The sequence below is a fragment of the Pteropus vampyrus genome, unplaced genomic scaffold, assembly GCF_000151845.1.
Source record: "Pteropus vampyrus isolate Shadow unplaced genomic scaffold, Pvam_2.0 Scaffold233, whole genome shotgun sequence".
Taxonomy (NCBI): domain Eukaryota; kingdom Metazoa; phylum Chordata; class Mammalia; order Chiroptera; family Pteropodidae; genus Pteropus; species Pteropus vampyrus.
The window spans coordinates 590135-606168 of NW_011889014.1; the positions used below are offsets into that span (position 1 = coordinate 590135).

General features: G+C 46.5%; 1 protein-coding gene and 1 pseudogene across 1 annotated transcript in view; both read right to left on the reverse strand.

Moving 5' to 3' along the window:
* The window catches only part of EVA1C (eva-1 homolog C), a 77463-nt gene that overhangs the window by 15512 nt on the left and 45917 nt on the right, over window positions 1-16034 (reverse strand). The window contains exons 4-5 of the mRNA XM_023519716.1: window positions 13404-13556; window positions 2638-2781 (exon numbers count right to left, since the gene is read on the reverse strand). Coding sequence (XP_023375484.1) covers window positions 2638-2781; window positions 13404-13556 — 297 coding nt within the window. The remainder of the gene's footprint in view (window positions 1-2637; window positions 2782-13403; window positions 13557-16034) is intronic.
* Window positions 15612-15727, reverse strand: LOC111728861 (annotated as a pseudogene).

Consider the following 16034-nt stretch of genomic DNA (forward strand, 5'->3'; position numbering starts at 1 on the left):
TTCCTCTCGTCTACACGTCCCTCTTTCCCCATCTTAGATTCTACCCCTCTCCGCTGTGACCATTCCCGTGGGGACACCCAACTGTCTCCCTCCTTTGCCGTTGCCCAGTGAGCCTGGGGGACGCCTGCTCTGGAGCAGCTGGCCCTGCTGGAAGGAACCACACCGTTAAGGAAACCTGTGTCCCCAAGAACTTTGACCACTCACCCCCTCCTCCCTGGCACTTCCTTCAGACCTCCTCTCTTCTCCTTAAACTCTGCCCCCCACCCCCAGTCCTCACAGCCGATGACCTCATCTCAGACTTATTTTGAGATGACAGAGGCCACGGGAGAAGCTCCAAGCCTTCCCTTCATCCATTCCCAGAACCCTCTTCCGCCTGGAATGACAAGGGGACACCCTTCTCTCCTACCGAAGGTCGATCCCACCCCCTCACCTTCTCTGGACCCCACTGTTTCCAACGGGCCGGGTCTTCAGCATCTCTAATGTGTTTTTTCTTCCCAAACTCTTCGGTTTTCACTGTGCCCCGCTCCAGGCTAAGCCCTCATGGCCTCGTTGCTGCTAACGGGTCTCCCACCTCCATCCCACTCCAACCCGTTCTCCGCCCTCCAGCTGGAGTGGTCTTCACCCTGCACTGGTGCCCCTTGCCGGGACCCCTCAGGCTGTGGTCCTGGTGGTCCTGGACACCTCCAGTGCCACCTCATGCCATCCTCGCCCTCACAGCGCCTCTCTGCCACTCAGCATCTCCGCCCACACCCCAGAGCAGAGCTGCAGGTTCAGTCCGGAGGAAGGGGCTCAAACCACCCCCCAAGCGAAACCAGGGTCCCTCCACCCTCATTCTCTCGCCCAGCAACCTGCCCTTTTCCAAAACAGCATTTATCACAAAGGGTAATCACAGATTTATCTGGTCATTTGTTTAATGTCTATCTCTCTTGCCCAGCTGATAATTCCATGAGACAAGGACCGTGCCTTTTTTTTTTTTAAACCATTAAATCCTTAACACCCAGCACAACCCCTGACCCAGAACATGCCCACAACGTGCTAAATGAATGAAGGAGAGAAAAGAAGCTTGAACTGGGATATGTGACTCTCAGACCTGAAATCCACTTCTTGTCACTCGGAAAAGCCACAGCCCAGGAACTGCTCTCGCCTCAGCCTTGAAGGCAGCCCAGGAAATTCACCCCTTCTTTAGAGGCTAAAGTCCTGCTCCTCCTTCCACACTGGGCCGGAGAGGCCTAAAGCTACCAGACCTTCAGAGTGATCGGTGTGGCCTCCTGGGGAACCTCAGCCAGAATGGGCTCCGCGCCGCCCAGCCCTGCTCAGACATGCGGGCAGGAAGAAAGACTGGAGGGGCTAAGAGAATCGGTCTTCCTGGAATGTGAGCTCGGGTGCTATTATTTTGGCAACACGTTTACCTAGTCGCTTCATTGCACGTGTGACAGCTCTGATATTGCAGGGGACGACATTTTTAGCTCAGGACATAAAAGGCTGGAGGTACAGCAGAATATGACGAGGCCACAAAAAGGAACGCAGTGCTGACACATGCTACATAGGCTAGGTAAAGAAGCCAGGCACAAAGAACCACATTCTGTATGATTCCAGTTTTATAAAATGTCCGGAAGAGGCAGATCCATAAAGACAAAAAAGTAGGCTGGTGGTTGCCCGGGGGGGGAATTCGGGGCGAACTGGGAGGTGACTGCTAAAGGGTGCAGGGTTTCTTCGTGGAGTGATAAGAATGTCCTTAGGTGAACTGTGGTGACAGTGGCGCAATTCTGTGAATCTATACATTGATTTGTACGCTTAATGGGTGAATCGTGCGATCTGAGAATTATATCTCAATGAAGCTGTTACCAAAAAAAGAAAAAAAAAAAAAGTCTAGGGAAATCTGGCAGGAAAAGAGCGTTTCCATGAGCCCAGGGCTCGGCTCTCCAGTTACAGTGCTCTTTGCTCGCCCTTTGCTTTATGTTCATTTCAAAAGAAAAAGAAAAAAACAGTCCACACGTCAGGATGACAAACTGAAAACCCACCTTACCCTCAGAGCACGATGAACTGTTGATTCCCTTTTAAGTAGTTCTGCAAAATTGGAATCTAATAAACCAGGCATTTCATTTTATTTGAAGACACTAGGAAAACAAAATAATGCTGCCGTAATATTTCATTGTTTTAGCGAAAGCATTAGATCTGTGCTTCAGGTAGATGGAACAGCTCTTGGCAGCATGGAAAGCCAGTCATTTAGGGCCTAAAAGCAGGACTGGAAGGACAACGAGGAGCCCGACAATACCTCTGTGAACTTGCATGACATACCCATAAATTTTAGAGCCTCCTAAGAACCCAGATTAAAATCACTATTCTCAGGGACAACAATTTTACCCGCTTTGTTTGTTTTTTTTCCCCTACCCTTCCTGTTAGCTGCCAATCTGATTGCTGAAAGGGCTTTTAAAACAAATTTCGACCCAAGAAAATTCTAATGCTTATCTGATGTGAAAGTCATAAACAACTAAAGGCTGAAAGAAGGGCTCTCGAATCTCGACTGTCTGGTACGACAACACAATTTCCAGAGTTGGGCTTATTGCGAGCAGCTCCTTTGTTCACACGGTCACCGCGTCCTGAAGAGGCAGCGTCTTGTGGAGGGTGTGTTCTTACCACATGCATAGGTGACAGTGAGGTATTTTTTCACTCCTGGCAGACAGGGGCTTCCGAAATGATGATTGTTGACAAGGACTTTGCATCTCTGCTTCCCATAGCACCTCCTGGACAATACTTGCAAAGCCGAGTAAGACAAGCAGTCTGAAAGGCAGGAAACAGCAACGAAAACTTTATGTTGCATTCTGCATGCAGCCACCATGTCAGCTTATGTTATTTTCTGTAAATAAATATATATTGAGCTGGATTTCAAATCTCATGGAGATAGTTTCCCCGATGATTATTTATCTCGTTAAAGCACCCGATATAGGCTAAGTAACAGATAAGCAGAGCTAGCCTCATGGGCATGAGCTGGAAGGGTCCTTAGCTAGAATTATACTCTGCTGTCCCCACATTGAAATTCTTACATAATTTTAACAAGGGGTCCCATATTTCCATTTTGCACCAGGCCCCACAAATTATGTAACTGGCCCTGCATACAGAATAGGCAAAATATGTAGAACATTGAATGAAGATTCTTATTTCTGTATGAACCTTACCACTCTTTGAATATTATATTTATTTGTTTGTATTGAGAATCCATTTCCCCTAAAAGAACATAAGCTCCATGAGAACAGGGGCAGTTTCTATCTTGTTCATCATCTAATTCCCAGAGCCTGGCCCATTGTAGAAATCCAATAATAACTGATCAGTGAATGAATGAATGAATAAAATAAGTTAACAAACACGAGGACATGTTTTTCAGCACCCTGGCACAATATCTTCACAATCGGTAGATATTAATTGAACATATTCGAAGGACGAGGCACTGTGCTAGGTACGGTCAGAAACACAAGTCAGTTCTCGGAGAGATCACTTCGTAAATTAAACGAATATCTAACCACTATGTTATACACCTGAAACTAATATAAAGTAATACTGAATGTGAACTGTAATTAAAATTAAAAAAAAAAAAAATGAAAACAAGTCAGAAGACACCTACCTTGTATTTGTGGGATGTAACGCCTCACAGGATGAGCAGATATGCCACCCCCAAGCCCAAAAGGGTAAGAGCAGTGGTTTTCAGAAACCACAGTGGCATATGCCATGGAAAACTGCTGCACGGAGCTGGGGCCTGTGGCCGAGGGCTGGGACCCTGATGGTGTGTTATGTTGTTATGTTAGTCACTTGTGCCTGCATCTCCCATTGGACCACGAGCCCCTGGGGGGCAGCCTGTTCCACTCACTGAGACTCTGTGTCCCTCCCATGTAACATGACAAATACCTTTTCCACTCTATTTCTGTGAGGTTTTATAAGATGACTGCAGATGGCAAAGCCCACAGAGATGCTAGCTGTTCTCGACCAGCTGTTTCCAAGCTTGAATAATAAGTCTGTTGGGGTTAAGATTCCAGAAAGACCCTCTGCCTGTAGTAGCTGCAGGGAGCAGGATGGAGCAGTGGCCAACAGCTTGACCCCGGGCACGTCAGCCTCTCTCCCAAGCCTCAGTTTCCTGGCTCGGACAGTGAGAACGGGAGGAGCTGACGTGTTGGCTGGTGTGACTATTACATAAAACGCTGCCTTTCGAGTGTCCAACACCAGCACACAATGTATCACCATCGACCTTATCTTAGATGAGAAAACGGTACTTTTGCAAAAGGCCTCTGGGTCTCGGACGATTTACAGTCTAACATATGCCTTCTTTGGTGCTATCAAATAAAAACAAGCATATATGGTATGGTTAGAATGAAATATTAAAGCCCAGACTTATGTATAGGGGAAAAAAAAGATTGATAGAAGAATCGCCAAGATAGTGGCAGGGGATATTTTTGGCTGATGGAAAAGAGGTCTTTTTTTTTTCCTATTGATTTTAAGATACTTTCCAAGTTTTTGTTAGTTTACATCGCTTTGAAATGAAGGAGCACAAAATGAACTTTCTTAAAAAGTGAAATAAAATTCACGGTTTTTAAACATGAGGGTCTCTGAGGCAATTTTTTTAGAAGTGTAAAATATTTTTGTGATTGTAACGAGAAACTATTCTTTTATTTAACTTGATTTGCCTCAAGAGCCTGAAAAGTTATCGAGGAGTAAAGATGTATCCTTTGAACTTTCCTCCAGCTTATTTTTATTTTGCTTTGTGGACGCACAGGGTTGATATTTTTGCTGTCTTTAGGAGCCTTATTATTTATTATTTGGGGTTCTTAACCGAATGCATTTATCAATTGAAAAAAAAACCCTTTTATCAAGAGATCTGATAATGGGATATATGATTTCTATATTAGCTACTTGCATTGGGAAGAAGTAACTGTAATGTATAAAATTTTTTTTAAAGTCTAGGTTTTAAAACATAAACATTATTGTTATTTCTGTTACAAAATAAATACATGTTTGTAGCTGAACACTTGAAAAGCACAGATAAGCCAAAACTAGGAAAATAAACAAATTCCCAGTAAATCCCACCATCAAGAAAAAAACCGTTAATCTTTCGAGAACATCCTTCTAGTCTCTTTTCTATTTATAAAAATGAGATCATGTCCATATTACTTTGTAGGCTACTTTTTCCTCTTTATTAATATACTTGTGAAAATTTGAACACAAGTATCATTTGAAAGAGCTCCCCAGTTTTTATTTTATGGCTGTACCAGCCCGGTTTGCAATACCCTATTGGTAGACATTCAGATGATTTCCATTTTTTAATATTGGAAATAACTCTATGTGGAACATCCTTAGAGCTAAATGTTTGCACACAAACAGGAGAGTTTCCACAAGAATTCTTGGAAGTAGGGTGCTTTGTCACAGGGTATTCAAAATAGTAAGGCTTTTGATACACACTGCCAAACTGTTATCCAGAAGAGACCCAATTCACGCTCCTGCCAGAATTATATGAGAGTGCCCTAGAAATCTTATCTTTTCTTACAACATAAGCCTGACTATATTCCTTAAGGCTAAAAGAGGCAGAAGAAGACTCGCATTTATAAGACCCCAACTCTCTCTGTGCCACGAGGTCTTGTGACCAGCGTGATTTACAGAGGTGCACTTTACACTCTTAAGTAACCCGGGAAAGAAAGAATTTATCTTGGCGAGAGTGAAAGAAACCACAGTGTGTTTGCAGCAAGAGGCCCAAGGTAACGCAGGTCTGACTCAGGTCTGACCGTATTCTTGTTGACATTGAGCTCTGAACCATTTGCAGGGTTTTTTTTTTTTTTTTTTTTTTTTAACGTGGTTATTTCCCTTCCAGGCTGATTTCGTTTGCACCCTCTCTTCCTGGCAAACTACCCTCTACCCCAATACATGTGATAACAAGATATTCGAACTTTCAATTTTTATGTTTTTGGCTACTGTTTAAGACTGAAACTGAAGTTAATCGCTCTTTACAACCTGTGCTTATTTAGATAATTAAGCTGGCTGCTCTTAAGTTGACTGTTTTGACAGTGGGAGCCCCTGGCACCTTGATCTTTAGCTGAGAAGTCCAGGCCTGCCCATACTTGGCCTTGGGATGACCTTAGCCCAACCTTTGAGGCCCATTGGGTGGTTTTCTTATTTTCTTATCAAAGAAATAGCAGGATCCCAGGAGTCCACCCAGAAAATGTGATTGCAGCAGGAAATGACATCTCGCAGTGGACGCCCAGCCAGGAGACCTTTCTGAAGCTCTACTTTCTGAAGTTCGTGCCCAGGTCTGTGGGAGGGCTCATTCCCCTCTGTGTTAAGATGCTGTTTCACTCGTGTACACTCTCAGACCCTCCGTTCCAGGTCTTTTCCACTAGATGAAGCATAAGTTCTGATGGCCTGAGTTGCTAGATCTTTCAGAAATGTCTCTGAGTTAGGGACCCCAAGACAAGACACCAGATCTATCTTCGTCTGAACTTGTGTGAAAGTAAGATGTCACTTTTTAAAGACGGTCTCACAGCTGTCTCGATCATCAGTCTCGTGCGTCTTCCCTTTTGCTTTGTAGTGGTGATGACCAGCCTTTGAACTTGTTTGCTGGGGCCGCCATAACAAGTACGATGCCTTGGGAGGCTTAAACAACAGAAATTTACTTCCTCTCAGTTTGGGAGGATAGAAGTGAGCAGGTTTGGTTACTCCTGAGGCCTTCCCTCTTGGCTTGCTGGTGGCTGTCCTCTCCCTATGTCTCTGCATGGTCTTCCTTCTGTGTGTCTCTATGTCCTATTTCCTCTTCCTCTATAAGGTCACCAGTCATATTGGATTAGCTCACGTATGACCTAAATTTAACTTAGTCACCTCTTTAAAGACCTTATCTTCAAATATAGTTACATTCTGAGGTACTGGGGGTTAGGACTTCAACATATGAATTTTAAGGGGGACACAGTTCAGCCTCTAACAGTCTCCGAGATGGTCCCCGAGGATCTTCATCTCCTGGAATTCACACTCTCGTGCAGCTTCCTACCACAATGACTCAGAGATGGTCTGTGTGACCCACACGGTGTGGTGCAGGTGACGGTGAGACTTTTGGTATCACTTGCTCTGGAAGGAGCCAGCTGCCATGTCATGAAGACACTCAAGAGATCCGAGCCTTCTGCCAGCAACCAGTGACAACTTGCCCGCAACAAAAGTGAGCCACCTTGGAAGGCCAGGCTTCAGATGACGGCGACCTCAGCCAACATTCCAGCAGGAGCATCGCCAGACCCCATGAGACCCACTGCGAGAACTGCTCCATGGAGCTACCCCAGAACTCCTGCCCCACGGAAACCAAAAAGTCATAAACGTTCATTTCTGCTTTACGCCATTAAATTTGGGCTTATTTTACTGACTAGTGATAGAAAACACACATTTTGATACTTGCAAGTGGGTTGCCGGGGTGACAAAATTCTAAAATATGGGATTGGCTTTGGGACTGGGCAGTGGCATCAGTGGGAGGGACCTTGAGGAGGCTGTCAGTGGAAGTCTAAGGGCCCTGAAGAGCAACTCAGCATCTGTAACCTCCGCACCCTGAGGCCAAGTGCACCTTCTGGGCAGAATTTCCCAACCTCCACAGTGACTGGACACAGGGATGTTGGCTGTTCCCCCTCAGGGCCCTGGGATTCCCTCAGAATCTTGATCTTGGCATTGGGTGGTGCCTCCCTTTCAGCCACTGTGCCATAAAAATATAATTTTCTGTGTGTGATGGCAGAGAAAGGCCAAGAAGCACTGTTCAAGGCCAGGGTGGGGCGTGTGCCCAACACCTCACCACAGCCTTGCCTGCCTGGACACCTTCCAGACAGGCCAGCCCGGGGCACTGCGCACAGGACATGAAGGCTCTGCCTGCCTTCCTCTGGGCCCAGACTTGGAGGTGAGCACCCTTACGGCCTTGACAATACCTGTTAAGAGTGTGGTCCCACTAGAATAGATCCTCAGAGCCAGGCTTCCGAGAGCACTGAGGATGCTTCTGGACTCATGATGGCATCATACCATGACTGGGGGGAGTCACATATACATGCCCTGACTTAGGGGCATTCCTCCCCCCCATTGCCACACAGTCCCTTCCTCTTAAACTTACCCAACATATGAAGTCCATAAAACCAAACAAGTGATCAGCCTTATATAATAAACCCAACTATAAGTTCAGAAATGATGTACTGTGGGGTGGGCTAGTCACAGCATAAAAAGCACGTAAAGGGTCAATATCTCTACTCTGTCATGGGCTCATAAACATTTATGAACAGAAATGAAGATCCCAGTAGAAAAAAAGACAAAGGCTAAAGACACAATGTCAAATATGAAAACCACAAAAACGTGGGGAAATGTTCAAGGTCATTCATAGTCAAAGAAAAGCAAATGAAAAATATATGGAAAGACCATTTTATACCTATTAAATTGGAAACATGGAGAAAAATCATACATAACCCTGCCAAAATTGCAGGGGAAACTCACAGTTGTATATTGTTGTTTATGAGTAGAAATTGGTGCAAAAAGGTTTTGGAAAGAACTCTGGTGATACATATGAAGAACTGTAAACAGACCCAGGACTGCTTTTGGTATAAGCCTTCTGGGAATTTATCCCAAAGAAATAATCCAGAAGAAAGAAAAAGCTACAAGCACAAGTTCATTATACATTGCTTATAATATTTGAAAATCAGAAACAATGAAATCATCCAGCCACTAGGGAATGATTGAGTAAATTATGTACTATATAGCACTTTAACAAGTTATTAGGAGGTGACTAACACGGTTAGGGTTTTGTTGGACACATGGAAAAACATCCCGTGGTACAAATCTAAAGCCAAAAAAAAAAAAAAAGCAGAGTTCAAATGGATCTGCTTTAGAATTGTCATCATGTAAAACTGTTCTATGCTCATACGCCATGATAGAGATGGCGAAAAATAAAAACCAGGAACCCGGAAGAGATCTCGAAAACTAAAACTCTTTCCATGGGATGGGTAAAATTCGTGGCTGAACCTTTTTCTTATTTCTGTTAAATGCTATTATGATGCTTGTGCAGAACAATAATCGTAATCGTAATAATCATCATTTAGAAAGAACCGGAAACGTATCTGGAGCCAGCCAGCTGTGCATCCTGACCATGGAGAGGGGCACGGAGGCCCAGCTTCTTCACCACATGTGCTCCCAATGTGGTACCCAGACTCGGAAGCATATGGGGTTGCTCCAGCCTTTGGTTTACATGCAAAAGGAAAAGCATGCACGTGACCTTTCAGAGGCCCACAGGGAGACCCGACCATTGGGCCCTTATGCAAGCATCCTGCCAAGCTCACACCAGATTCTAGGGTTAAGAATGAATAACCCTTTCCTCTTCTTCAAAACGATGGGGGTGAGCTGCAGTAATCATGGAGGCTTAGAGCAGAGATCACACACTGGCAGCCCATGGCCTGGATGTGGCCTGTGAGCCTGTTTTGTTTGGCTCACACAGTGTTTTAGAATTTGGAACATTTCACATTAAAAAACAAGAAAACAAAAACAGATTTCCAGCTTCTCATGGGAGGTCGGGAGCTGTGACAACACCAGGCCCACGTTCCGAGCCGGAGATCACCCGCTGTGGGAGCCCAGGGGGGCACCTCACTGAGGAGGGACTCTGACTCATTCACGCATCTCGGCATCGCCACGGGCACCTACCTACTCTGAGCCAGATACTGGTCTCGTTGCTGGAAAACCAGCAGGAAGGAGACAGACGCTGTCTCTGCGGTGCTTACCTCCTCCTGGGGAGACAGACCACATGCAGAGAAGTGACTATTTCCGTGTCATGAAGACACTCAAACAAGGGCACAGCTCAAGAGGGACTACGGGGACGAGGTGCTACAGGGACGAGGTACCGTGCTGGCAGGGTGCCCCGGAAAACCTCTCTGCGATGACATCTGAGCGGATTCCTGAACAACGAGACGAAGAAATGGAGCTGGCCATGCAAAGATGTGGGAGGACAACCTTCCAGGCTGAGGAAGAGCTCGTGCCAAGGCTCTGGGGTATGGATGAGCGTGGCGTTTTCGGAGGGAATGAGGGAGGGACAGGGGCAAGACCACAGTTGGGAGACTGGATTTATTCTAACTACGATGGGCAAAGTGGAGAGCTTTGAGCAGGCGATGATATGATCTGATATAATTGAAATAAAATCTCGGCAACTGCTAAGTGAAGAAGGGACTAAGGGAGCAGAGGGAATAGGAGAGAGCGGAGGCTGAAGACCAGTCAGGAGGTGGCCTGGATGGTCCAGGTGAGTGATGCCCAGAGGGGGCTGGGAGCGGAGTGGCCGGATGTGAGGTACGTGGTGCGAGCGGAGCTCACTGGACTTGCAGAGGGAGCGGATGGGCAGCCGATGGAAGACAAAGGACCACAGAGTGTACTTTTTAAGGTGGGCGATATTAAAATGTGGTCATATAAGACGGATCAACTGATGATTTTGTGGGGCAAATACGTCAAGTGTGTTTTAAAACCTTCAGGCATGGTTTACCTGGGCCAAAGAATGAACTATTTCTTAGCATTCGGTTAGGTGGAAGAAATGTATCAGCGTGGGCAGCCAGTGGTCCGTATTTACACATGCATGCACGCACAACTCTGGCCCTTAGCGAGAACCCGAAAGCTGAGACCAGAGTCAAGGCTTCCATGTGAAACTGACAGGTGAGATAAACTTGACATCCTCAAGGTGATGAGATGAACGGGGCACTTAAGGGCCCTTTCCTTTTCCCTTCGAGCCACTTCTCACCACAGAGCACAGGGCCCCAGGGTCCAGGCACTTGGCAGTGGTTCATGAATGCAGTGAAGAGCTTGATCCTTAACCTCACAAGTACTCAAGGGGCAGTGGACAGAAGCACTTGACTGTGAAGGTCAGGCAGAGTCGGGGAGGGAGAGAAGGACAAGCAGGTTGTTTTTGGCGTGCGACTTTGCCAGAACTCCAGCTTCTAAAAACGAACAGCTAAGCAAGGGGCACAGTCTTCCGTTCACTGACCTTTCCTGCACCCACAGGGGTCATTCGTAACATCGGAACATCTGGCTGACCTGAGGATTCCTTGAACCCTATGGAGACCTGCCTCTCAGGCACAGTGTCTGCTAACATTTTCTTTGGCCGATTACTTTTCCCCTTTAAACCTAATTCCCACCCAGCTTCCCAGGAACGTGAGGCAGCAGTCTACTGACTAAACCACTCAGGCTACAGATGAACCTGCTTGGTTGACCGAATTTGTCTGCTCAGAAGAACAGCTAAAACAGACGTTACTTATTGCCGCCTCCCAAAACACGTGCCCTAAGTCAGATTCGGTAAGCCTGTGAAGACAGGGTGCCTCACCCTCGTATTAAAAAATGGAGTCCCTTTCTGTAGAAAGAGGTCAGATCGCCAAGGATGCCTCATCCAGATGAGGAGACCAGATAACATGGCAAGACCGAGGACGTTCAGAAGGGCCGTGAGGGGATTTGCAGGCTGCCTCCGGCCACTCTGGGGAGAAAGGCAAGCTTGGGAGTACGGACACTCCTGTAGGGAACGAGGCATCGGTCCCCTGACCTAGCGCAGTAGCAGGAACAAAGGAGGAGAGGCTGGAGAGGTTCGTTCTGAACACACTCAGATGTTGTCCGAGAGGGAGAACGTGGTTACAGAGCTCTTGCTGGGGCACGGGGCAGAGGGCGGTGCCATCGACAGACCACAGGGAGCCACCCTCACCAGCGCCTCTCTGCTGCATTTGGCAGGGGAGCCTGTTAAGACAGGAGCCCTGTCCCCAGATATAAAGAAGAGCAGCTGGATGCCCTTCAGCGTGCCTCGCGTGTGCCCTGCCGGGGCTGCCGATCAAAAGGCCCTCGGCCATCCTGACGGAGGGGGCCTTCCTTCCCAGAATGCTGGGCGAGGGGCCCTGGTGGCATGTGTGCCTTGCAAACTGCTTTTTTGTTCTTTTTTGAGTCTTGCCTGAGAGTCTGCCTGTGTGGTAAGGTCACTACATACTCTTTTTATTTTTTTTTCAGATCCAAGATGTTACTTATGCAGGAACTTCATTTCAAAATTAATGTTTAATTTCACATGCGATCCATCAATAAATTGTAGCAATTTAATATACTGAGGTGCTCATTTCAGATTTTGATGAATTAAGTGCAACTCCTTGGGTTGTTTCACAGTAGGGCCTGTTCTCTCTGGTAAGATGGAAGGTAGAGATCAATCTGTTTCACCACAGATCAGGTGTGCGATGGTTAAGTTTATGTGTCAATTTAGTGCCCAGTTGTTTGGTTAAACACATCTAGATGTTTCTGTGAAGGTCTTTTTAAGATACAACTAACGTTAAATCAGAAGCCTTTGAGTAAAGCAGATTACCCTCCATAGTGTGGGTGGGCCTTGACCAATCAGTTGAAGGCCTGAACAGCAAAGACTGAGGTTAAGAATTTTTCTTGAGGCTGCAAATAGAAATTTTGCCTGGGGCTTCCACCTGCTGTCCTGCAGAATCAGACTCAAAATCGAGCATCAACACTTACCTGAGCTTCTAGACTTACAGCCTGCCCTGCAGATGTGCAGCCACAACAATCCTATGAGCCAATTCCTGAAGACCAATTTCTTTACATATATATACATATACATATATACATACACACAGACACATATATAATCTCTTTCCATATATATTATATATAATACATTTCATATATACATATTATATATATATATATGTATGTATGTGTGTGTGTGTGTGTGTGTAAGTGGTTCTGTTTCTCTGGAGAACCCTAATAATAATATAGGCTGACTTACCTTAATGGATGGAGCGTCCAGGCCTGTTTCTTGGCCTTCATCTCTAAGCTCCAAACTACAGACTTTTAAGAAGAATGATGTGCTGGGTTCGTCTCGACACCAAACACAGCCTCGGGGTCTTGCACTGGCTCCTCGCTCTACCTGGACACCCTCCCCAGGTATCTGCAGCTCTGCTCCACAGCCCCATCGCTCCACAAAACCGTGATCTCTGCAGCTCACCCCCACCTTTCCCACCCCCCTTTTCCCATGCGCTGTTCCCCTGAGCACTTATCTGCATCTAAAATATGATATATTCACTCATTTATTATCTATTTTCTCATTGCCGCCTCATCCACTGTTCAGAGGTCAGCTCCACGTAGACTCGGTGCTGGCCACTGAATACTCCCTCCGCTCTGCCTAGAACAGGGCCATGCATACAGCAGGTGCTCAGGCACGGCTCGACGTGGAATGGCTGAGCAGTGGATGGATTCGGGAATGTGAGGCGAAGCGGGCCCAACGTGGTGGGTCCCTCCCTGCCCTTGGTTTTCCCTCTAACGCAGGAACCGACCATTGTGTGGATTCTTCCCCCAGGGATCCAGGGCCCTGATCCACTCAGACAGCACCCTGGGGACAGTCGCAGAAAGACACATACCGAAGGGGGGCAGCCGCTCTGCTTCCGAGGCGCAGATGTCCCTCTCCTGGGTCCTCCTGCCATAGGTCGCAGAGTAGATGTTGAGGAACTTGGACTCGTGGCAATGCAGTTTCAGCTCCTGGTCCTCGCACACGGTTTTGTTTTTCAACTCGTCTGAAGCAGGAAAGAAATCAGCAGCGCCATCAGTTCCCTCGGATGAAAAAAAAATGGGTGAACGCTGCCCAAGTCTGGTGCGGGCGGATCCCGGGTCCCCGATCTCAGACCGAAGTTTTAAAATCGTCATTTGAGGCCCATGAATGGGTCACGAAATCAATTTAGAATTTTAGAAAATAAAGAAAAGTTCAGGAAAACAACAAAGTGCATCACACAAAGTAAGGATAAACGCTATTTGATAATTTAAAAGATTTTTTTCAGTTGTGTGTGTACCACGTTGGGCAAAAATGTAGACTGTCTTCCTTACTCTGGGTTGCAATCAAACCAGTCCAAAAAGCCCCACCTGAAGCCTCGCAGGTAGGCGTGAGAGGTAACCATCAGGGCAGCAGTGGCCGGTGGGACCTTTGTATTCTGGAATTAATGAAGCTTAATTAAGCCCCAAACTTAAAACATGAAAGAAAAAAACTTCCAAATATAAACTCCGCTTTTCCGTAACTTGTAAATTCCCATGCCTTTCTCCCCCAAACGGAGAAGCAGCGGTGAGGCCAAACTCTCAGGCTGCACACGAAAAACGTTTTAGCATCTCCAGATTATCATCGGCCCTGGCGCGGGTCACTCTTGGCCCTGTTCTTTAATACACGATGACGGGAACACTCGAGATTAACAGAAGGTGCAGAGCAGAAAGCAGGTTACAGGTGCTCTCAAGGCCCCACCTCTCTCGTATTTGCACGGAGACGTGGAACCAGCAGAGGCGGGGAAAGGGAGCTGGTGACACAGCGAATGTGCAGAATGCCCTTTACCCACCAACTGGAATTCGAATGTAACAGTTTAAACTCAGAGCCAGGAAAAGGCTTGTTTTCTTTTTCTAAATAAGAACACTGAGTCTGACCCTGACATTGGAGGGTTGATCTGGGTGAGTCACATCCGCACTGCGAGGAGTTAGTTCTCCAGTGCTTTTTATGAGTAAACGCTAAATCCCACCAACGCTGAAATTGTGCCTGACTTCAAAGGCCCCGAGTGAACGACGGCCTTTGATGCAGCACAGAGGGCACGGGTAGACACACAGAGAAAGAGCTCAAGCACCCTTCCAACTGGGAGAATACGGAAAAATGTTAAGAATGCCTTCCAGGGGCAGAGCTCGCCAAAAAAGACAAGAGAAGGCGGGACGAACACCAAGCCTTATCTCAGCAAACTGGAAACTTTTTAACAGGAATGGTTTCTTCCTTTCTTTTTCTTTTTTCCTGTCTTTCTTTCTCTATCGGATTTTTTTTTTTTAATTCTAAGAGTTTTCTTTTATTAAGGCATGTCATGAAATGCATTTATTAGCCACCATCTGTCTGATGTCTTAAAGCCCATCCATTAAAGGCAGCCTCGATGCCAGCCAAGCTCATCCAGGGAACATGACACCCCGTGTAAGGCCTCTCGTGATTCGTCCCCAGATTATGGGCAAATCATCTCCTGGAAGAGAGGGGTTGTGAGTGTCGCATTACAGGCTTGGGGTTACTGCTGTGTATGTCGAGTCACTCAGTTCCTTGGGAATGTGCTAATTCACTGTCACCTAAGAGTGACATTTCTGGGTTCTGAAAACAATGAGACCTCTAACAGAATTGCTACTTTTCTTAGAGAACTAGAATTTGTTTTAGAGCCGGGTTAGAGCGCGCAGTGGTCTCAGATTAGAAAACATGTGGGCGGCCATCCAGAACTGAGTCATCAAAACCTCCCCCTCGCCCCGTGGATTTAGACGGCGAGAGCGACAGGAGCCTGGGTGAAGGTAGAACCATGATTTTGCTTAAAGGAAAACAGTAACAATTCTGCCCGCCCCCCGCCAAATTATCCCAGTTAGAGGGCAATGCAATCGACTCATTCTTCTGTAATAATGCATACACGCATTTGCACAGCAGCGGTGGCCTTCGAAGGTGGGCGGGGGAGCGACGTGCGGCGATGGAAATATGTCATTATTGGCACTGCTTACAATCGCCGGTGCATGGTGATATTAACATGCAGACAGATATTTAGTCACTTCTATTGCGTTTTTTTTAAATTTATTATTATTTATGCCTACAGCACCTGGTCTTCCTAGGTGGTCTCCCATCCAAGTACTAACCAGGCCCGACCCTGCTTAGCTTCCGAGATCAGACGTCGGGCTTGTTTAGGGTGGCGTGGCCGTAGACTATGAACCGTGGCTCCACTGGGGCACGAACCCAGGGCCTTCTGACTTTTATTGCATTTTTAAATTCTCTAAGGACAGTGCTCCCTGATATTGCCTGCACGCAAATCAGGCGATATCCCACCCCTTAATCATCGGTACATCACTGCCTTTCAGTCATTCACATCGTTAGCAAGAACTACTTTAATCTGCTTATTGGAGTAATAGCTACCAATTACTGAGCTCAACTTCATGACAGGTCTAAGCATTTTACATACAGCACTGTATTTTTACGGTCTTCACAGCACAACAGCCTTAAAGCAGAAGGTGCA